General features: G+C 42.4%; 1 protein-coding gene across 3 annotated transcripts in view; it reads right to left on the bottom strand.

Moving 5' to 3' along the window:
- Window positions 1–203: 203 nt before the first annotated feature.
- zfhx3b (zinc finger homeobox 3b) overlaps window positions 204–23,412 on the bottom strand; it is a 191,390-nt gene continuing 168,181 nt past the window's right edge. For all 3 annotated transcript variants that reach the window (XM_018683250.2, XM_018683249.2, XM_018683254.2), the window contains 5 exons: window positions 17,755–17,891; window positions 16,984–17,184; window positions 13,210–13,333; window positions 7,302–12,845; window positions 204–6,948 (listed from right to left, as the gene is read on the bottom strand). In XM_018683250.2, the coding sequence (XP_018538766.1) occupies window positions 5,204–6,948; window positions 7,302–12,845; window positions 13,210–13,333; window positions 16,984–17,184; window positions 17,755–17,891 (7,751 nt within the window). In that variant the 3' untranslated portion in view covers window positions 204–5,203. The remainder of the gene's footprint in view (window positions 6,949–7,301; window positions 12,846–13,209; window positions 13,334–16,983; window positions 17,185–17,754; window positions 17,892–23,412) is intronic.

The raw sequence follows: 23,412 nt of genomic DNA, 5'->3' as shown, positions 1-23,412 counted from the left end.
TCCTCATAACGATGGTTTCAAACCAAAGTTTGTCCTCACATTCATAGAAAGACTTTGGTCAAATCTTTTTTTTGTTTTTTCTAAAATCAGTAAACTGGAGAAAAATAAATAGCTTTTCTTTGTGATAGTTTTCCAGTTCTCATATTTAGTCCACTTACGGAGGGAAATCCCACAGCACTGAAAGATGAGTCCACGCCAGTGCAATTTATGCTCATACTTTTTTAATGTATCACAATGAGCAAGAAACATACTTGATGAAATATTTTCAAAGGAGTATATTCAATTACCATCTACAATCAACTTAACTAGGACAACAAGGTTTTGTGACAAAAGTTTCTTTAAAAGTCTGAAGTTCCATGTGGTTGTATGTATGTTAGTTTCCATGTAATTTGGTACAGTTTGGAAATCTTCATCATATAATTACAGTAACAAAAAAGCTAACAAGACTACAGTATAGAAAAGACATCAAGAACAACATTTTTGGTTTAACTTGCTCTTTTTTGTACATTGCAAGGCTGTTTTTTTCTACCCTCGGATGGGCTGCCTGGAGCCACAGAGCCATGCTTATGAGGCTCGAAGGAGGAGTAATTCAAGGAAACAAAAAGAAAAACTAAAAGCATAAAAAAACATTGTGGCACCAGAAGTCACAAAAGGAACAGAGAGCTCCAAGTAACAGTTCATCTTTGAAGTTGGAGCAAATGGTTGTTTGGTTGTTAGTTTGGTTGTTAATTTTGGTTAATACGCTTTTTTTTAGTGTAACTGCCTCTTTAAGAATGACAGCTTTGAGAACCCGTCCCCTCTCTCTGTTATTAATTTCTCTTTTTAGATAATGTAATCAACAGAGAGAGGGGTGAGCCGCCATTTGACTGGAGAGCTTTACTTGTCAACCAGAGACAAGCACAAGGAAATGAAACGGGTAGCAACATGAACTGGGAGAAATGAAGCAAGCATCTCTGTCCATCCTGTCCTGAAATTTGGAAAATGTCCATCAAAGAGCAGAAGCAGAGGCAGAGCTGGAGAAAGAAAGAGACAGACAGAAAGGAGAAAGAGGCAGCTGGAGCCACTTAAGTTCAGTTTCATCTAAGGACTTTCCTCTCTGTGTCACACATGTCCATTGGTTCCAGAGTCCATTCCCATTACAGAGTTGTCAGTAATCAAATAAGGAGGTGGTTTTAAAGCTGTTTTGAGCCTGCCTTCGGCTCCCATGCCCAGTTTTGGTGTGCCCACAGCCTCTCATGTCCTCCTAATGAGATCTCCAAAGCTTCTCAGAGTCCTTTGTTTTTCTTTCCATTCCTTCTTCATCTCAAAAACAAAAAAGTTGATGTCTTGTTTTAAATATATCTATATCTGTATACAGGTACACGTTCGTTTTCACAGTGGGCAAAAGATGACCTCTACAGCAAAACCTTGTCTTTATCTCTCTCTCTTTGTAAATGTCCATTAAAATCAAGTATCCCAATGTAAGTCAGTGGATCCAATTGTCCACAATAGCGTTTTGTGCCACAATAAAATATACACTTATCTGGGGCACAACTTGTAACTTCTTTTTCTTTTTGTTTCAACTGCATAAAGCTTTGGCCACATTCATATATTCAATCAAAGTAAAAACTGCTCAGTGCTTCGGTATCATCATTATTCTCATCTCAGATCATTAGATTTAAATTTTGATTTTCTAAATTTCAGATATTCGTTATCCAGCTTTGTGGTTCAGTTTGTTTTGGTGTGTAACATATAAAACTAAATAAAAGGCAAACAAGAAAAATTGAATTGATGCTGGCTCTTATGAAACACACACACACAAACATACAAACTCACACACAGTCCATGCTGGCTGAATCTAATGTGGAGACCTCAAATCTGTCGTCCACAAAAGAGCCCAAAAGATTACACTTTGGAAATAAGAGAGCAAACAGTATCATTGAGACAATGAATATAAAGAACATTATCACACCATAAAGTGGCCAGGTCATATTTTTTGTTTTTGTTTCTAAGTTTCAGCAATTCAAATTAAAGCTAGTGTTAATTTATGATAAAAAGTAATATACAGAAACTAAAATAAAATACAAATACTTATAAGAAAATAACAATACATGTCTGACATTATCTGAAAATTAAAATAAAGCAAACATATTTGAGAAAAACTGTACAACTTAAGATTTCTCCAAAATAAGAAAGTACATATGAACAGTATTTCAGGGAACTGGACTTTAGAGAATTAGCAAGCTTGCAGACCAAATCTACTGACTTTCAACAGCATGCTGTAGTACTAACACCAAATCATATTGCTCTGCAAGACGTAGCACTTTAAACACTTCTGAGATTGTGCCTTGTATTCATCAGGGCTAATATATTGGCTATACAATAGTGGCCAAAAGTAGTTCTTCACAAATTTAAATATGTTTGGGTTTTGGTTTTAAAAAATAAAAATGTTTAGTTCATCAGATCATCAGTGAGAGGGCGGGGATACGTATGCACATCCATTTCCATTGCAATAAAATGAAGTGGGTGACTTCTTTGGACATGAAAGCATCCTAACTATTTGAAACCAAGGGACATCTTCAAGAAACCTCCTACTTTTTCCAGAAATAATGCTTTGGAATGAAGATGTCCCTACAAAACCTGCAAGCTATGTGTGGAAGTGGCACCCTGCAGACACATGGGACAAGTCACTGGTGGATTTCCCAGGAAGGGGGCAACAACACCTCAGCATAACAGCCATCATTTCCCTCTGAGACTAGTTGTATGTTGACTGGCATAAATGTTACTAAACCTATGAGACGCATCAGTACCAGATGTATTATATACATTTTTTGGTAACCACTATTACTTGCTTAACAAGTGAGCAACAACCTTGACTGGATGGAGGGATTTTCAGCAATGTTCCATGCCAGCACAAAATGACATATGGAGGTCACTTTGTTCAGCAACCAATGATGCAAAAAAAATTTACACAACAGTTTACAGTCACTTTAAAAATGAGGAAAAAAAAATAGATTGTGACAATTAAAAGCAATTAAATGAAATAGGATCAGTCCTTGCTTAAGAAAAATCCATTGTGATATTTGGAATGCACTGTTCTTTACAAACGTTATAGATCATTGGCTTTAAACATTGGTCTGTTCAAAAAGAAAATCGGCTAAAATGTCCTTTGGAACATATATTCACAGTCTTCAAAGTTCCGTTTTTGCAACAAGAAAAAAAAAGGTGTTGCAGAGGCAAGAAATTGGTTTATTGTTTGTTTTAGTTAAAGCTTAGCCAAAAGCAAAATGAGCATGCATCTAGGTACTCTTTTTTTTTCTTTCAAAATTCTACATTAGCAGCAAAACGTATGTCCTTGAAGACCAGACCTTATACATTTTCTTTAAAAAATGGACATTTGAATGTGACAAAAAAGTCAAACAAAGATTAATAACCTCTATCTTACAAACTGCAATGGCTCTGTAACGGTGCTACTCCACAATGCAAGGACAAGGGCCCTTTTTGGTTTTTGGTATTTACGTAAAAAAGCCACCTGTTTGCTTGCAAAGAAGCAAAAACGGCAACTCTGATGCGTACTCCTTTATCTTTTAAAACTTTGTTTTCTTTCCTCTAAAAACAGCAACAAATTCTCAAGTATAAAGAAGCCTCTTTTCTCATCTTTATGCACCAATGGTGAAAGTGTTTAGTCTTTGGATTTTCTTTTTGTCTTAAAGCGTGAGAATTATTATTAGTATTCTTTTTTCATTTTCATTTATGACAACAAAAATGTCAAAATGAAAATAAAGACTGTAGCCACACTACATGAAGAACAAAAGACCTGCTTTGTAGTGTACATATCTACAAACACAGGAGAGCAGAGAAAAATAAGTGCGAAGAGAGGAACAATTAGAGTGAGAAATAGAAGTCAGACAGTGATAAGTGCACAAAGGTAACACAAAAATTAAATAAAATAAAACTTTCAATATTTCACCCAGGATCTTTTTCGTCTTGGTTAGCGCAACACCAACCACACCATAAAATTTAAATAATTCTAAAAGAGGATCCTGCCTTGTCAGGAGGGGCATTTGGGTGAATGTTTCCCAAGAAGTTGAGAATAAGACAGAAATAAAGTTTAGATAAATTACCTGTCCATAAACCTAGTCTATCGGAATGACCAAGACAACATCAAATGAAGCGTCTTAAAGTTGGACAATACAAAAGCTAAATGTACACAAAGTTTTTTTCAACCTACCATACTGTTTAAATTCATTTCCAATGCAACAATCTACTTAACACCAAAAATGTTCATATCTATCATAAATACAGAAGGTTGTTTTTTTTTCTTTTTTTTAATCAAAACTCTTTTTATCGCCCGTCATTATGTCTGCAATGCTCTCCTTGCCTGGGTATAATGGGATTGCTACCCCCCCCTCCCCCCATTTTAAAAGGACTTCTAATGTTAAAATCAGTAAATCATTTACCCTTTTTTGAATGCCCAGAAACAATGCCTTATTAAAATTTCACTCAACTTAAAACTTTCTAATATTAAATCAAGTTCTGAAAGAAGAAAAAAAGCTCATCTCCTGTTGGAAACAAAAGGTGTAAAACATGGATTTCTGTAACAGAAAAACATCTGTGAGCTGTTGACCTGAGAATAAAATAGACATTACATTATTCTTTTAGTTTTGCAAGCCATTGGTATCTGAATGCTTAAATAGCAAGAAAACTGATAGACTATTCTCCCATACAGTACATACTGGCTTTTTGTGACTGTGCTATTAAGTAGAAATTATTACAAAACAAAGGGACAGCTTGTTGACTCGTGTTTCTTCAAAAGGGTTCTTGGGCCATTTGTCAACTTTGAGGCAGTCCATTGCCATACAGTACAGCATTCCTCTACCATTACCCAAAACATAACTGCAGCGATCTTTTCTATTCTCATATATTAGTATGCATGTATTTCTGTTGAGTAAAACAAAACAAAACAAAACAAAACAAAAAAAAAAACAAAACAAAAAACAAAACGAAAACCAGCATGTTGATATGGGAAAACAATCCACTAACATTTAAATTTTTGGTTACAAGCTTTGGAATTGCAGTTAGTCTTTACACATCTTTTTCTGAAATTGGTTTGTATACTTTTAATGTATTTTTAACATTGCTGCTTTTTATGTTTTTTCCATTTGTGATTTTTTTTGTCTTTTTTTTAGTGTTTTTTAAATATTGTCCATCACTGAAAGCTCTTTTACAATCTGATGGAGTCTGTTCCTACACTAGCAAGATTACTACTACAACTACTACTGTCTTTGACAAAGCCAGGCTGCTGCGGCTCCTCCGCCGTCCTGCCCAGCCTGTCTGCTGACTTCTGACTGCTGTCAGAGTCAGACTCGTCGGTAAAGACGTCTGTTGGTATCGAGGTCTGAACTCCTGAGGTGCTCAATGAACTTGAGGTAACCGTTGAAGGTGAGGACACTGGAGGAAAAGAGGAGGAAGAAGAGGAGGGACTGGCATTGGGTTTCCCAGCTAAAGCTCTGGAGAAAGGGGCCTGGGGCCAGGGTTTGCCGGCAGCTGTGGTGTTGAGTGGGGTAGTAGAGGAGGAGCACAAGGAAGAGGAGACAGCAGAAGATGGCATGGTGGCTGATGTTGTTGGCGGGGGAGGGGGGCTGCTGATGGGATGAGTGGCAGACTGCGAGGTAGATGCGGTGTTAGGATTGGGGAAGCAGGCTGAAGAGTGAGGTAATAAACTAGTAGCGTGCTCTTTGGCATTTCTGGCTGATCGCTTGATTGTTCTGTGTTTGTGCAATGCCGATTCCAGGTGTTGACTGAGTGCTTTCTCCCCATCCAACGTAGTGTCACAAGCCAGGCAGTCATAGAGACTTCCAGCCCCTGCACCTACGCCACCGGGGACACGCAGCAACATCTCTTGCAGGTTTGCCACAGACTGACCGAAAAAACAGTTAGATTTAAGGTGGGTAATAGCCGCTTCTTCCTTGGTGAAAACTGCTTGACATTTGCGGCATGCCAGTTTATACTGCACCTTGGGGACGATGTACTGGTCTACAAGGGGGTCCACAGCTTTGCCATCCATCTCATTCTGCTCAGAGGGTACTTTGTTATGAGAGGAGGAGGAGGAAGAGGAGGAGGAAGTGGAGGGTTCACTATGCGGGTTGCCCTTTTGCTCCTCTGTTTTCACTGGATCTTTGGCAGATTCCTTACGATCCCCCAAGGATTGAGAGGGAACTGGAGTTTGGCTCGCCTTGGGTTGCTGGATCTGCTGAAGCTGCCGCTGCTGCTGCTGTAGTGCCTCCTGCAAGCTCTGCTGATATTGCTGGTAATGCTGCAGCAGGGACCCTGGAGACAGGCCCATCAGTGCTTGTGACAATGCTGGGTTGTAAGGGAAGAGACTTTCCATACCATACATTGGTTGCAGGTAGCCCCCTTGGAGAGCTCCAGGGATCTGTGGGGTGTAATATGGGGAAAAGCCAGGCATGAAGTAGGGCAGGAACTGGTTTGTAAGGAGAGCTGTGGGATCAGATGCCAATGCAGCCTGAAGAGCCTGAAGCTGGGCAGGGTCTACCACATACTCCATGCCAGGTGTGGGCATGGAAGTGGCAGGTACAGCTGTGTCTGGTTTCTCCTTCTTGGCGCTGGCAGCAGAAGTGGAAGGGGCAGGGGTGCTTCCAGTTGATGATGGGGTCGGGGGCTTCTCTGTCTTTTCCTTGGGCTTCTCCTTCTCTCTTACCCTCTCAGCATCACGTTCTTTGGGGGGTTCGGGCCGGGAGCTGGACTGGGCAGTTGAAGAAGTGGAGTTGGACGTGGAGGAGGTGGGGCTTGAGTGGGAAGCAGATGTGTTGGTCTGGGCTGGGCTGGATGCGGCAAGAGACGATGAGGAGGGAGGCTTGTTGGGCAATCCGGATGTAGGGAGGCTAGGTGAGGGAACACTGGCACCAGGCATGTTCAGGAGGTTTGAAGGTTTTGGGGGAGTTAAAGCTGGAATTTTTTCAATACAGACAGAAATGTAAGAATTAATAGGCATACTTTTTGATGGCTGAGCAGTTATCTGTTAAATATATTATTCAACTGTAACATCAATTACAAAAAATAAGTGATTTCATTATACAATACACAGTCTGTGAATGAATGAACATTGCAGTATGTTAGACATTCTACAGCATGCGTGTCAGTGTAAATGAGCACACATGACAGACTGATGCAATATGTGATCTCTTGTAGTAATGGCTGATATTTGAATTAGTTTCTTTTCTGTTGAAAAGACCCATCTGCAGCTCTGCACCTCAAATTTTAGCTGCACATCAGTAAATGAATGCCAAATGATGACGTACCTGAATTAGATGAGTTAAAGCTGGAAAGAGAGGGGCTGCCAACCCCTGGCAAAAGGACAGGTGGGATGCCTTGCAGATTTGGATAGGCTGACTGGAGATTCAGAGCCTGCATTGCAGGGTTATCGAACATCCCCTGTTGCTGCATGGCCTGCTGCTGTGCCAGTCCTAAAACTTCATTGGCCTTCTTAATGCGATCCATCTCTTGCTGGGCCATAAGTTGGCGGACAGTGGCTGGGTCAAAGTATTCTTTTTCCTTATCGATCTGGCTGCCAATGGTATCCTTCACCTTAGAGATGTGTTGCTGGGAGAAAATGTGATCACGAACAGAGAGGCGAGCACTGTACTTGACACCACACAAAGTGCATTCAGTCTTCGGCCCCTCGTAGGATGTCTGATTTATTCCGAAGTGCTTGGCCATGTTGAGCTTTGCCTTTTTCTCCTTGGCACGAGCATTTTGAAACCACACCTGAACCACTCTCTTTGGAAGTCCAATTTCATTGCCAAGTACTTCACATTCCAGCATAGTGGGAGTCCTGTAGTCGTTAAAACAGGATTTCAACACTTTGAGCTGGAGGTTAGTCATCTGGGTTCGAAAGCGCTTTTGACCAGGTCGATCTCCACTGTCGATGCTCCTGCTACCTGAGGCTCCAGGACTTGGTGAGCAGGGGTCAGCCAGGCTGGATGTCTCACTGTGGTCAATCATATTTTCATTTTCATAGTCCTTAGCGTAATAGCTTGTTGCAGGGCTTACAAGCCCTGAGGACATCTGGTCGTCATTTTCAAGGATGGGGGCTGAGCCTCCAGACTTAGGCAGGTAATCACCACTATTCTGGCTGTGCTTTGCATCAGCACTGTCATTGTCAGCATTGGCCTCATCACCTGTGGTTGTGTCTGTGATGGCTGTATTTACAGAAGAGCAGTCGTCATTATCCAGTTTGCTCTGATCAAAGTTGAGGTTTACAGAGGACATGGTTGCGCTCTCGAAATCTTCCATTCCCTCAACTTTAATGGATGAAGGGCTCAGTAAAGCCCTTGGAGACAAATCCATGCCTTTGTTCACTGGTGACATGGAGGAGCTTTGTCCATCACTGTTTGTCTGGACCAGTTGCGAGTAACTTGATGTCTCTAGAGAATCCATTTTTATTTGTATTCCCTCCTGTTCGGGTAACATACCAGTGAGAGTTAAATTATATCCAGCACGTTTGGCTTCATGCCAGTGGCGAGAGCGAATGTGTGCCTCGAGGGCAGTTTTTGCTTTAAAAAGAGCCCGACAGAAGGGGCACCTTCGATGAGCTTGAGCTGGCCCTACTGCCCTGAACTGGCCTTTTCTCTCTCTAGCTCTGGTGTTCTGGAACCAGACTTGCACTACTCTCTTTTTTAATCCAACCTCATGAGCAATGTGGTCAAGCATTTTACGTGTAGGATTTGAATCTAATAAATACTTCTGATAGAGGATCTCTAGCTGCTCAGGTGTGATGGTGGTTCTGAGCCGCTTGTCTCTCTGTGGCTCCTCTCCACTGTTTGTGCTGTCGTTCTCTCCCGGGCTAGTGCCAGCTTTCTCCTCCAACTTCCTTTTCAGGGAGTTCATGGTGGAGGTGGGGGTGGATGGAGAGGTGGCAGAGCTGCTGGGGATCTGTGGCATTGCCCCAGAAAGAAGCTGACTTGCCAGGAGAGGATTGCTGGGATCAAATAGCATGAAAGGCATGTCAATTGGACGGTCGAGGAATTGAGGGTGGATGAATTGATTTTGCACAGAAAGGAAGTGTAATTGCTGGTGTTCCTGCCAGTGCTCAAAGGAGGGGAAACCAATCTTGCACTGCTCACACTGGTACGGGATCATCTGTTGGGCCAGTTGTTGTGTGGCAGAGGTCAGGTGTGGGTTTAGGCCCATGTGGGAGCTTTGCGATGAGGCTTGGCTTGTCTGAGAGGCTGAGGGGCCACACTGTTGTTGTTGCTGAGAGAAGGAAGGAGATGAATGTTTGATAGACTTTGAAATGGTCTGAATTTTCTCTTCTCTCTGAGGCCTGTGGTGTTGTGCCTCAGACTGGGGTGGATGCACAATTTCCTGCTTAATAGAGGTTTGGTTTTCTCGTGGATCAGCCGAAATTTCTGGTAACTGCTTGGGCTTCTCCTCATAGAGGGTTGAGGTGGATGCTGGTGATGCCTCCTCTTTCTCAGCAGATGGGAGGTGTGAGAATGCTGAAGTGGAGGGTGGAAGTGGGCAGAGACTCGAAGAGGAGGGCATTGGGGTGTGACAGGAAGACCCAGAGGGAGTGTAACATTCATGAGAAAGATCCAGTGAATCCTCATTTTGGCTGTCATACTGTCCGTCCTCGTCTTCATCTTTGTAACACAGCTTCTTTTGGTGTTTTATTAGATCAAATATGCGCTGGAAAACCAGACTGCATTTCTTGCACTGGTAGTTCAGGTTTGAGGTGCGGATATAGCGGTCATTTGACAATTCTCGTCTTTCACCATCTTTTCCACCTTCACCCTGATTTTCATAATTCTTCCTGGCCTTCTGGCGAGCGTTTTGGAACCACACAACAATAACACGAGTAGGAAGGCTCAGAAGGTTGGAGAGCTGTTCAAATTCATCATCTTTAGGATAAGCATTGGCATCAAAGAAGTCTTGTAGTACTCTTAGCTGGTAGTCAGTAAACCTAGTCCTGGATGATCTTTTACTTCCATAAAATTCTTGTTTCTGAGGTTCAGGGGAGGGAGGTTTAGAGTCAATTTTTGTGTCCTCTAGAGTTGTTGTTGGTGGATTATTGAAATTGTACGGTGAGTCTTTGTTGCGCTGCCGCTCTTTAAACAGCGTGTTTCTGAACCAGTGCTTTATGACTTTTTGTGGCAGCCCTGACTTGTCTGCCATCTCTTTAATCTGTTCCTCATTTGGTGAATTGTTGATATCAAAGTACTGCCGCAGGACCCTAAGCTGGTCATCTGTGATGCGTGTCCGTGGCCTCTTGTTCTGCTGCTGCTGTAGCATGGCTGGTGTAAGCTGTTGTTGATAGAGCTGGGCCAGGTCTGAGGCCAGGCTTGGCTCCACAGATGGCAACTGGGGAGGCAACTGAGTGGGCAAAGACTGGAGAGACATAGGCTGCATCATGAGCGGCGAGAAGAGGGGCAAATCCATTGGCATGGGGATTTGTGCCATTGGAACTGGCGGCTGTGGGGCAGGTACAGTTGGAGGTGTGAGTGAGGCAGCGGAGACAGGAATATTTGGTGTGGGAGCTCTTTGGGGCGGAGGAGGAGGTGGAGGTGGAGGAGGAGGTGGTGGAGGAGCAGGAGCAGCCTCTGGTGTAGAGGGTCTCAGTGGATAGAGTTTATCATAATGCTCTCTGTATTCCTTGGCAAACCTCTCAAGGGATCGAAATGGAAAGAAAGCCTGGTGGATATGCTCCTGGTGACTCTTTAGAATCAGTATGTTTGAAAACAGCTTGCCACAGGCTTCACATTCCAGTTTCTCTAATCCCTCAATGGGGTCCACCACTCTTGTTATCCCACCTGGACCACTTGATCCTGTAGGTCCAGCTGCCTTTTTCTGAGCCTTCTGTTTATTTTCATTGTACTGAATTACTAACTCAAACCCAAAATTTTCCAGCAGGGCTTTAGTTGCATTTCCTCGAGCATCTGAAGCGATCCTTGGTGGAGGCAGTCCAGTATCATGGTTTATGTTAATTGAAATGTGCTGAATGTCTTTCTTTTCTTTTGGCTTGCTGTCTGTGGAATCTTTGTTAACATATTCCTCATTTTTTTCAGTTGTGTCTTTCTCTCTTTGTATTTCTCGGTCTTTCTCATTCTGAGAGGAGGGGGGTTTCTGCTTTTTTTCCACTTGCTGGAGGAGAGATGCACTCTGCTGCAGCAATGCCATCTGACCCTGACCCTGTGAGTGAGATTGCTGCTGCTGCTGTTGTTGCTGCTGCTGTTGTTGCTGCTGCTGTTGCTGTTGTTGATGTTGCTGCTGAAGATGGTGGTGCATCAACTGCTGCTGTAAGCAACTCTGCTGGGCCTGCTGAGCTGAGTTTTTTAGATCCTCCAGCAGTGAGGAGGTGGAGGATCCTGCGAGGCCAAGTGCTGAGTTACTGATGTTGATCTCTGGGTTCAGCTGAAATTCTGCTCCAGGGATGTAGAAGGGGAATAGCAACTGCTGCTGTTGCAGGGGGAGAAGTGCATCAGTTGTCATTGGGAAGTGCTGCAGAAGTGCTGGGTTGAATAGCTGTGATTGTAAAAGAGCAGCCTGCTGCTGGATCTCTTGCTGAAGCTGAGCTTGAGCTTGGGCTTGAGCCTGAGCCAACTGCTGCTGCTGCTGCTGAAGCTGTTGTTGATGTTGCCCCCTAGCTGACAGCATGTCTGTAAATTTAGTCTTTTTCACCTCGTGGTTCTCAGATGGTGACGAACGGCAGCTCACTGAAGAATTGCCCAGGCTTTCAACGCAATGACTCTGGCTCATGTGGTTTCCTCCAAGAATACTCTGAGTTGTCTGAGACCCAGAAGAGCTGTGATTGGTTGAGCTAGTAGTAGAGTTAGTCGCTGGGCTTGGACTAGATGTTGTAGTGCTGACTCCGCCACTTAATCCAGGAGCACTTGCAGAGCTAGTGATCCCTCCCGCTGCTTCAAGTTTGGCTGCCCTAGCTTTGGTCTGGTGAAGGACAGAGCGCATGTGGATCTCCAGAGTGGAACTCTGGCTGTATGCCACGTTACAAGTGCTGCATTTGAATGGCTTGTTGTCAGGGCTGCTGGTAGGCTCAGGCTGACCAGTAGTGGACTCCTGAAGAGCCCTCTTCACCTTGTGTAGGTGGGAGACTGAGTTATAGTGAACCAGAAGAATGTTCTTCTGTGTAAAAGACTCTTTGCATACAGTGCACTTGAAGGGACGAGATGGATCCAAGAACTTCTCCATGGTAAAATTGGGGCCCTTTCTGAATGGCAGAGCACGTTTAGGTTCCGATCCAGAATCTTCTTGCAGTGAGCCAGAGTCACTGCCTGTTGGACTTTGTTTTTCCTCTGGATCACTTTCATCTCCCTCTTTGTCATCTTCTCCCAGACTTCCATGCTCTTCACCAAGGGATGGATCACCCATTGCCATAATGTCACCATTCATCAGTAAGCCTCCATAAAGCTGCTGGATATCAGCTTCACTCAGCTCCAGGTGGCTGGTTTCCAAATGTTTCTTCAGGGCCTGCAGTGTTCTGAAGCTTCGCTGGCAAAGGCAGCACATGGTAGCTGCTCTGATCACATGGTACTGTGAATGGAGCTGTAGTTTCTCCACAGTCTTGAAGGCCAGGCTGCACTGGTTACATCGGTACTTGTAGACATGGCGATCTGAAACAGGCAGCTGAGGCCTTTTGTTGTGAACTTCATTGAAGTGCATCTGGAGGGAGTTGGAGGACTTGAACACTTGATTACAGCCTTTCTTCCAGCACAGGAATCCTGTGGCATCATCCCTCTCTGACTGTTGATCTTCCAGAGGTGACTTGCGAGCTTCAGCTATTTCTGTCGGGAGTGACACCCCCTTTTCTGGATCAGCATCTGATGCATCTGTAAATAAATCAACCAAAAGAAATTCATTCAGAGCCTACGTTTGCAAAGTAATATTTTTCAACAGTAATGCCTGTGAAGGACATTAAAGCATACACTGTGGTAGTAATTGACTAATTACATGGCAAGTAGATACCAACCATCATTCACATTTCTGCTGTGAGTGAAGGCCTTAGCATAAAGAAATACAACAACTACTAACTCTAGTGATAAAATGATAAAATTTAGTCCAGCCATGATTACCCAGGGTGATAAAATGTTCATCACAGACCACAGAGGTGACACTACTGGAACTGACTGATGTTTTAAGAAATTTTCAGCAAGATTCTCCAAATTTAACCCCAAATTCCAGTCAGATACTAACCAGCTTGCTTCTTTGTATCTTCAGAGTTAGAATTGGCTGTGGCGTGAGGGGTGCCCTGGGACTCTCTGTCTGGACTAGGTACAGGTATGAACATGCTTGCTGGCAGTACTTCAGTTGCTGTCACCTGGAAAAACAAAGCACAAAGGAATTCTAGTGTTAATCATCTTACTGACTGACAACGTTGTTAGTTATAATGCTTCAAGGGAAATTATTGATGCAAGCAAAAGGATGCACAAAGTAAGAAGTTAGACAGATCGATGATGTATACTGTAATTATGACATTTGTACATGAAGGATCACTGATACTAAATATTAAAAAAAAAAAAAAAAACAAGAGTCAATGCTGAAAATCTCACACATTTGTATGCATGTACATGTGCATACAAACAATCATAACTATACTATTTACATGACCATTCACAGAATGTAAAGTTTCACAGCCTTGTATTGTGTCATGGGCCTATTTAAGTTCTGCTGCAGCCAATTAGGATGATGGACCTCATGTCATACGGTATCTCATGCAGCTGAAAGCTTTATTAGGGAGGACTAATAAAACGCGACTAATGAAAAAACTCTTGAAAAATGACTACTGTAGTGAAGGAGGAAAGGCAGGTATACATCCAGACATCTTATACTGTTAAAGCTTGCTGCAGAATTTTCACTATAGTTGTGTCAATTAAATGAAAAATAATTCCATTTGAGATGAATTGCTAAATAAGACAGTGTTCTCCTTAATAAAACAGTGCAATTAAAAGAAAAATGTACGCATTTCAAATGTTTTCTTCTTTTTACTGTTCTAATTTAAACCTTTCAAGGACACATAAGTATTGATTGAAGGAGTACAGAGGTTCTTTGTGCTCTCAAAAGGCTGAAGTCAATCATGTGTGAATGACAGCAGCCACCTGCTCCTATTCTTATATCCTCCTTTTAACCCCAAAACCTAATAATTCATCAAAATCCCTCATTAACAGATCCCTATTTAACAAAAACCGTGAGCTGCGATTTGGTAAGTTTGGAGGATGAGGCCGTGTCTTTTTCACCTTCCTTTAATTAACTGCACAAACAGAGTAATCAGCCTCACTCTACATGGTGCATTTTAATTCTCAACTCTGCACCAGAGCTCTCCTCTCTTCTTTTCTGTTTGCCCGCTGAACCTTGATTTTAACTTAGTTTTGACACTTTTAAGACACTCCACCTTTCACTCTCAGCTTAAAGACTTTTTGGTAGTCCTTTCATATCAAATAAAGATGTCTCAAATGAGGGAGACAAAGGGGTAAAAATCTTAAAGAGTGCATCCCAGTGGGTTTATGGTCTAAGGCACTTCCCCTGTAACTGTGAAGCCCCTGGTTCGATTCTGGACAGGGACCTTTATCAAATGTCTTTACTCTGCCTTCCCCATGCTCTATCTCCATACTTCCTCTCCATCTACACTGTAATTCTCTGATAAAGGGAAATTCAAACAAAAGACACCAAGTTTATAATAGTTACTGTATACACAATGCATAATCAGTTTTAAATGATCAGAAATTTTAGCATTAACATTTTATCAGTAGCTGTGGATCAATAGTAACGTTTCTTTTACTGACATGAATGTCTGATGGAACTCGTATTGAAAAGTGCTTTGGCAGATGTGTGTGCCTGATGCTTTGGTTAATCTACCATATGTACCATATGCTGTGTAATTACTCCCCTAATAGATAGACTGAGAACACAGCTGAACATATTGTAGCTTGTCATATAGCCAATAAGCCAGATCCAAATGGAGCAGAATCATCTTCAAGCAACACAGGTTTCAAGGTTAAGGAGAACAGTTAACACTGTCCATCACAGAGTAAAAAAAGTTTACCAGAAAACATCCAACCCTCTCTGTGTTTCTGTTGCCTCTCTATTTCTTCAAAACGAAAAGTGGAAAATTAATGCAACCAGTACAGAAAGTCACAAAAAAAAAGGCAATGATTTACATTACAAAGTGGACTGTTTCTAGACAACTGCTTCATTAGACGATTAGAGGAAAGAGCAGAGTATCCCAAGGTCACTTTTAATTTGGACCGCCTAATTGGCAAACATAGTTCAAAATGGCTATCATCCAGCCAGACTCAGAATTAATGAAGCACAATTATTTTCATTACCCCTATCTTATACAGACAGCAAATGAGACATAGAGTGAGCGAGGGAGGTAGGGGGAGTGTGTGCACACTATATATATAGACATATGTGTGTGTGTGTGTGTATGCTTGTGTACTGCACTATATGATACAAGAAGACATAGGAGACATGGGTGGGGAGGAGGGAGTGAAAAGACAATAGGTGGATGAAGAGTGGAGAGTGAACGCATCATTATGCATACTTGGCAAGAAATAAAAGTCACCTGTTTCAGAATTAATTAGGCTCCTCTCCTTAGACATGTGAAAAGGATAAAGTACCTTTCCATCTGCATTCACCAGTTATAAAAAGGTGCTGGCTTTAATGTGTGTTATATTACCTCTGTTCTATCACGGTTCTCTTGTAGAGGTTCACTACATTACTACCTCCTATAAAAGAAATAAATATTGCCGTCTACCATACTAATGTGCTTGCCATTTACTTTCTAGATGGGGGATGAAGATGGCTAGGCAGCAGACAGAGTAATGTGTTATTCGGTGATTGTCCAGCAAGCTATTTAGCTTCACAGCATAGAACAGAACAAAGATTTGCTCAGTGATTTACAAGAAAACAGGGCAAATAAAATTTTATTTCCCCTTGATGAGCATTAAAGGAAGCCAGGAAAGTATTCTCTCATGGCAGATAGGGGTTCACCAGTGCATTGCAGCTGGTGTAAATCTAACTTCAGGACTTGAGAGTCAACGATCACATGACCACCACAAATTCTGCATCTCATTTCCTTTTCATATGCAGCTTTATTTTAGGCTGATTCATAGAGTACAAGCTTTTCTACTGCTTGTACTTGAATTTCACGCAGTGGTGAAACTGTTCATTAAATTCTGATTAATCTGTGTCACAATTATCTTAATATATTCATAATAAAAGGCTTTGTTTTGACTAGCACACAGGTGATCATAGACATGGCAAAAATGTCAGTGTAGTAATAAATGAACTGGGAGCAAAGAGACCTGCTCATCTTGAAATCATTAAAAAATACAAAACAGATTATGAGTTCCCCTCCCCACATGACTGTGATTAGAGGAGAGCTGAAAAAGGTTCTCTGATGATGGGCACATTAAGACAATGAAAAAGCAAAATATGCATCTTAAAAAGGCCCACTCATTTCCAACGAGCCAATGGGATTGCCTGCAGCCATTTTACAATTAACAGCATTCTTTGTGTTTGATAAAGGGCTGAATGTTGGCAGTTTGGAGGAGCAAAGACAGGAATGACAATTGTCCTCAAGGCTAAAGGCAGCCACTTCAGGGTGAGGGACTGATTAAGAGCGAGTGACTCATCTTTGCTGAATCCTTACACTGGTCCTTGGCCTGACCCACTGCCTGCAATCTGACAGGCCATAATGTGTGTAAGTAGCAATATTAATAATACTTTTAATTACAGTTTACCAATACAAGGAGGCAAGAGCATCCATGTGTTATTCTGTTGTGCTTTTCATCCACAGTATTCCCTGACTCATAAACTTTGCATGATGCATCACCTAAAGTAGATATTTCACTTTCTATGGGACTAGATTTGTAATTCATGTCAAGCTAAAAAACACCAATCTGATAAAACAAAGGCACATTACCCTGTATCCAATCACATGCAAAATACACACAACACAAGACTTACTGTGGCGATCAGCTTATCAACACAGTCGGGTGCCACACTGTGGAGGTGTGTGAGGTGGAACTGCAGGTGGATCTTGTTGTTGAGCATGTCCTGGCATAGCGGGCAGCGTAACATGGGCTGGACAGAGTGCTGCGTCATCACGTGCATTCTGAGACGATTCAGGTCTGTGTTGGTGAACTTGCAGTAGGGACACTGGTACATCTGGGGGAAGGTGGAGACAGAAACAGAGAAAGGGAGGGGGGCAGATTTACAGAGGGTTAATGGGGTCAAGTGAGTGTGGTGGGCACAGTGGGCCTGCCTGAAGAGGAGCTGTAGATCAGGGGCAAGTGTTGGGCCCCCTTCCCTCAAGCAGGCAGGTCCCTCTGATCGCAGACAAGTGTGTAATACTGAGCATCACTGAGTCTTGGCAACCACTTCAAAGTGCTCTCATCTGTCAAATACTATATTGATTTTCCACCTTATACACAATTAGCAGTGCAACTGCAGCAGAAAGGCTAAGATAATTCTGAGCAGATTTGAAAAAAAAAAAAAAAATCCTGCATAATATAAAAAGAGCCAGCGATAACTAACTAAATAACTGAAAATTATCAGAAGTATTTTTTTACATTTCGTTTTTTAATTGATGTGTAAGTTTTAGGTTGATAATGAGGGCTTGGTAATTGAGGGTGAGATAACCTTTAGCGAGAATCCCCTAATTCAAAGAGCTTGATGAGAGTTTCATGAACATCTGAAGGCATCGATGTTAACTAAATTCACTGGTTTGTAACTCACCTGCTCCGCAGCACTCTTCTCAGCTGTCCTGGGACGCTTCGAGGAGAGTGGGCTCTCGGAGGTCTCTGACCGCGAAGAGGGTCTTTTGGAGGGGATCGGGGAATCTGACTGGTGCCGTTCCAAGTGGCCGGACAATGCTGAACACAGGGAGGGGATAAAGAGGAGAGAGCAGACATGTCAAGACAACATGAGGACTTGGCAGCCTGGGAGCAGGTCAGTCAATAACACTGTGGATAAAGGGCTTTGGAATGTCTTTCTTAAATGTGATATAACTGCATTTAATGGGAATTGGGCAGAGAGAAGTGTTGTTATTCATCTCATGTCTCCCCATAAAAAAATACTGCACACTTTTCACTTGTCTTCCCATGCTGCTGCACAGCCAACTCGCTCTGATGGGCTGTCTCTTTCAGTGTTGGCTTGTCAGGATATCATTCGACAGCATAAACAGCTAATAAAAATATTAGTTTGCCACAGGGTGCAGCTTTAGGTTTCACACCACCACATGTTTTCAGTCCACATGAGTTTCTAAACTTGAGACAAGGTACACAAACATCTTCCAACCTTATCATACAGTAAGGATGGTAAAGAGAAACACAACTTGTTCCTGTAATTACTTTTCCTGAGATACACCTCATCTGTTAGTGTAAGTTACGGGTCTTCATGTTTCACATAAATGCGACTCACAAATGTCAGCTGATTACAGTATTTTCAGGCTATAGTCTATAGTAATTTGAATAGTGACAAAACTCTGCTGTTCTATTAAAATGATTCTGATTGAAATATAATCATATTAAGGAACAAATTTAACAACAAAGCTAATTCTTCGACAAAAAGCTCTTCAACTACGTCGTCTGTTTTTAGCCACATCTCGTCCTTGTCACAGAGAAGATCAACAGCAAGAAGATTTTTTGATACGTGACCAAGAGTCACAGTTCTGCCTCACCACAATTTGTATTTAAGAAGAGTGATCTGGCAATTTTAAGGGATCGTGTGCTGTTTTTTATCAAACACTGTCTACAGTTTAACCCGGCTTGGTGAAATTCCTCAGCTCTTTGTTTCCATAAGCAAGTAAATGCCAGAGAAATTCCCTGTTTGACCTGCATTTCTGTAACCAGCTAAGCCCTCCCCAGTGTGTTGTAGTTCTTTGCAAGTGGACTGTGACAAAGAGAAAAATAGGACAGTGAGATTAGAAAACCTTCCTTTCAACCCATGAGCAAATCTCAATATTTCCTCAAATCTAGGTTGCAAACGACAACAAGCTTTCATTTAACTCGGTGATTTTCAAGACATAAAAACATGCCACTGGGCTCAAAGATGGCATCAGACTGATGATTAGTCATACCCCAGCATACTGACAGGACAAAGACATGTTTTGGTGCTCAGTCTGTGGAAATGTGAAAAAGGGCTACAGTCACTTTCGGGTGGCTGCCAGTCTTTCAAAAGATTTCCATTCTGTGTAGTTACTTCAAGTGTTTCACTAGTTAACACATCAAATCACACACCTAATCCATTTAAAGCGAACAGAACTCTTATTAACAAAATAGCATGTCTTTTTCTCTCCATATCTGCAGAGCAATCCCTCATGCAAGAGCCCCTGTCAACCAATTTAAAACTACTTCACTTTCTAAAGAAAAAAGAGACTAGGTGTCACACAAGGCCATCACAGCTGAGCACTCTGTTAAACACAGGGTCACAGAGGAGCTGAATCCAGATGGAGCCAGCATGGGGGAGCTGCAGTATCCCCATGCTTTGTCACCAGTGGAAAGAATTCCCTGTGAAACTTAAGGAGGTGTCTCTCCAACCCCTAACAAGCCCATAAAGAGTTAAATTTGGCCTGATTTGTACAGTCCAGGAAGGGCAAATTGAGAACAGAGGGCACTGGTATGGAGGGGTGGTTTGGTGGGGGGTGGAGGGTCAGGTTAAGCGGGGCTGACCACGCTCCTGCTCCAGACATTAAAATGTCAGCTCCAATCAGGACGAGGGCAGTTGAGCTGATTACCCAGTGGGGGACCCGGCTTTGGACAGAGCAGCCTGCGAGATCTCCCAGAGACACCAGGATCAGCCGGGGAGGCCCTATTAGGGTCCAGTCACAGTCAATCCTATTAAACACATCCGCCAATAAACAAAGGGAATGTTAAACAAAAGGAACCTCCCATTCCCTGACATTAACCTCTCAGTCATGGCACTGTCCTCAACAATTCCTCCTCCTCAATTCCACTTCAGTCCACTCCTACTTCCCCCTGAACTCATCTCCTGAGGAAAATGGTCATCTGTGGTCAGATGTCTGCTTCATCACACAACAGATGAAAACCATCCAAATATGCATTCACAGGTTTTTGGGTCCTAATTCCACCTTTTCCTTAACAATGCATTGCTTCAGCAGCTCATATTTGATTTCTTAGCTAAGAGACAGAGGAGGAAAACTGTTGTCTGGGTCAGAGGGCGAGGACAGAGGAGAACAAAGCAGCCAAACAGTGGCCTAAACAGAATCTGTTCAAACTGTTCGAATCAGAAGAATGTCACATTTTTAAGAACCTGCTTTTCTTTGGAAAGAAAATAAAAATCTCCGCTGTGATGAATTTGTGTATGGAAGGAAAGAAACAAATAGAACTTCTCTTAAGAATAAAACATATATATTTAAAGTGTAAAAATGAATTCTTTCATCTTTCCTGTGAAATATAAGACAGAGCAGGTAATGCAGCAGCTTGTGCCACAGTTATAAAACGCATACATACAGTACATTAAGTAAGCATGGACTAAGTAGACACAAGTATCCTCTCAGCCTCATGATTAAGAGGATAAACATAATTGATTATAAGTATATTCCACTTCCACAATTACTCAATTAGCACCAGAGAGGTGAAACAAGTGGCTGTTTATGCCCAGGCACTGGAGAGCTGCTGTACAAGGGCCCAACACAGCTTTGGAGCTTAGGGCGTTTTATGTTTGTGTGTGTGAGAGAGAGAAAGTGAGAGAGAGAGAGGGACAGATGGAGGGCCGGGGAGGCTTACTCAGACGTAGTCTCTCTCGTCACGGCCAATTAGGACTCCATAAATCTGATCAATCGCAGCCTCTTGAGAATCCTACACCCTGACACCATCACCGGCACTGTGACTAACATCCAACTACTGTATCCTGTTTTACTTTGTCAGGGGTGATGAAAAAAATGAGCGGAACATTGAAAAGCTGGGAATGAAACAGAGATTAAAAACTTTTTGTTGTTGTTGTTGTCGTTATGTACAATCTAACACGGCTGATTGGACACTGGTGTTGGAGCACAGACACGCACACATAAGGGGCATGGATCCGTGATATTAACAGGTGATCAGAAACAATGACCAAAACATTGGATCCTGATGGAGCCTTCCAGGAACAATGTACTGTCAGGAAAGAACAGAGAGGGCCCCCTGCTGAGATATGCTATGGATGTCAAAACCAGCTGACAGCAATTAGAGGTGAAGTTGTGTTTTTCTTTCTGATGTTCTACAGGTGGGGACAATTGAGAGTGCACACAAAAAATCTGATCATGGAGAAGTAGTGAAGATATATTTTGACAAAAGGAGAGGAAAAAAGGATGTTTCCTGCCGTTTTCTCTTTAATATAAGATACTGCAGCCACTCTGGCCAAGTTACTTTTGAAGTGACATTTTCCCTGAGCGCTGTATGACTAGAGTGGGAATTTTCAAAACATCCTGAGTGACTGAAACAACAACAGTTATGTATTTAAACCTCAGTGGTTGGTGGGATTAACAATGCTCATCCCGTTCACAGGTAGTCCTCCACAGAGGCCACTGTCCTCTGTCAGTGACCTTAATATCTGTCAGGAGACTGTCTGTTACCCTGACCTCCTCTGCCTGTTCATTAGACTCAGACACCAAACCTTTTCTGACAGATACACAGGGTGGGCTATTGTTTGAAAGCACAAAAGGCAGAGTAGGAGTGGAGAAAAAAAACCCAAGAGTCAATTAGGTGATTATTAATTCATGCCCCTTTTCCGTAAACCAGAGGCTTTTGTGCTGTCGAGTCCCGTAAGTGAATTGGACTTTGGCACCTTGTCTCACCTCCCATAGCGGACTGTATTATTCAAACAGCAAAGGGGCTGTCAGCACACTGCAGCGGTCCTCGGAGCAATCGCAGCCTTGTTGTGCTCTCAAGGGGAGAAAAAGATGGCTGCCGGACAGAGCGACTGACACAGCACAGACTGAATCAACCACAACAGGTCATCTGTTCTACAAATCTACAAAGAGTACAATTAATCTGCTCAGTCCTTGGAAGAGATTATCCATATCCTAACCTGAGTTACAGTAAACAATAAGTAAGGAAGTGGAAGATGGGAAAAAAGTCCGGGTGTTTTGGATTGGGAATTCCCCTCCTACTTACTGACATGGGGTCCTCATCATCTCCGGAGCCTCTGCCCCCTCATTACCACAGTTCCTGTCTTGCCGTGGCAGCTTCGGGCCTCCGGTTGTAAAAACCATAACCTATCATCCAGTTCGTCCACGCCAACAAGGCTGCATAGCTCAACTGTCACTTTGCCCAGAACAGCCACAGTCTGCCAATCACTTTAAACTCAAGCTCACACCCACAATTCCTCTGCACAGTCAAACACAGGGATCCTCAGCAGCACACTCTCTGAAAAGTGTGTGTCCTCTGATCTCCGGCTCCTAAAAACCTTTCACCTTCACACTGCTGAGGGCTGGCGACACCCCTGTACTTCTCGCAGCCGTAGAAAATCCTCACCCTGATTCCCTCGGCAGGTTGGCCATTAATATGGAGATGATTCAACTCCCCCAGTGCTACAAGTCATTCTCTTTTAATGCTACGCTAACAATACCTGAATATTGTCTTCTCGTTTTCCCATTTCTATCCAGGATTTTAATCTGCAGCCTGTGTCAGAGCCCAGAGCAATAAAGGGCAGTGTTCCATTTCATCTTATATTTCACACATAATTATTCTGCATTAATAAGGAAAATATAAGAGAACTGAAACCTCGAAATAAGACCTGATATTGAAGCTACATATGAAATCACTACTTATTATTTATGAAGTCCAAATCTGCATTCACAGAACTAAACACAAAACTGTATATTGTAAGAGCAAATGGAATAGTGTGAGAGTTACGCAGGCAACAACATGGCTGCAAGAAAGGCAAATCCAAAATGAAGAAATTGAGGAGTTATTAATTAGCAGCAGCATTAATAATTTCCAGGCCAGTGAGCAATAGGATGACATGACGTTCACCTTTACAGGACGCTCAGAGACACAGCACTGGTGCTTGGCCATTAGACACCCTGTGGTAAAACCCATAAACACTGAGCTTTCAGGGAGTTGGCTCACAAACAAGGACAATTTATGGCCTATTATCTTCAAAGACAAAAGGAATTATAATTTGAGGGATGACAAGCACTCAAAGGACGTGATATGAATATGTAAACATTTTCACTGCTGTCTCTTGATTTCTCATACTACTTAGGCTTTAAAAGCAATAACAAATCACCACTGCACAGAATGCCTCCCAGCTCACAGTAACAATAACATAAAACTTGAATAATTTGATTGTAACTAACCATAAGCATGCAATTTCAACTTCAGCAACAGCTAATATTAAATCTACATATCTGCGCCGTTATATGGAGAACAATTCATAATGTTTGGTATG

The sequence above is a fragment of the Lates calcarifer genome, linkage group LG2 (assembly GCF_001640805.2).
Source record: "Lates calcarifer isolate ASB-BC8 linkage group LG2, TLL_Latcal_v3, whole genome shotgun sequence".
Lineage (NCBI taxonomy): Eukaryota > Metazoa > Chordata > Actinopteri > Centropomidae > Lates > Lates calcarifer.
The sequence above is the reverse complement of the archived record's forward strand: the minus strand, read 5'-3'. Positions and strand labels throughout refer to the sequence as shown.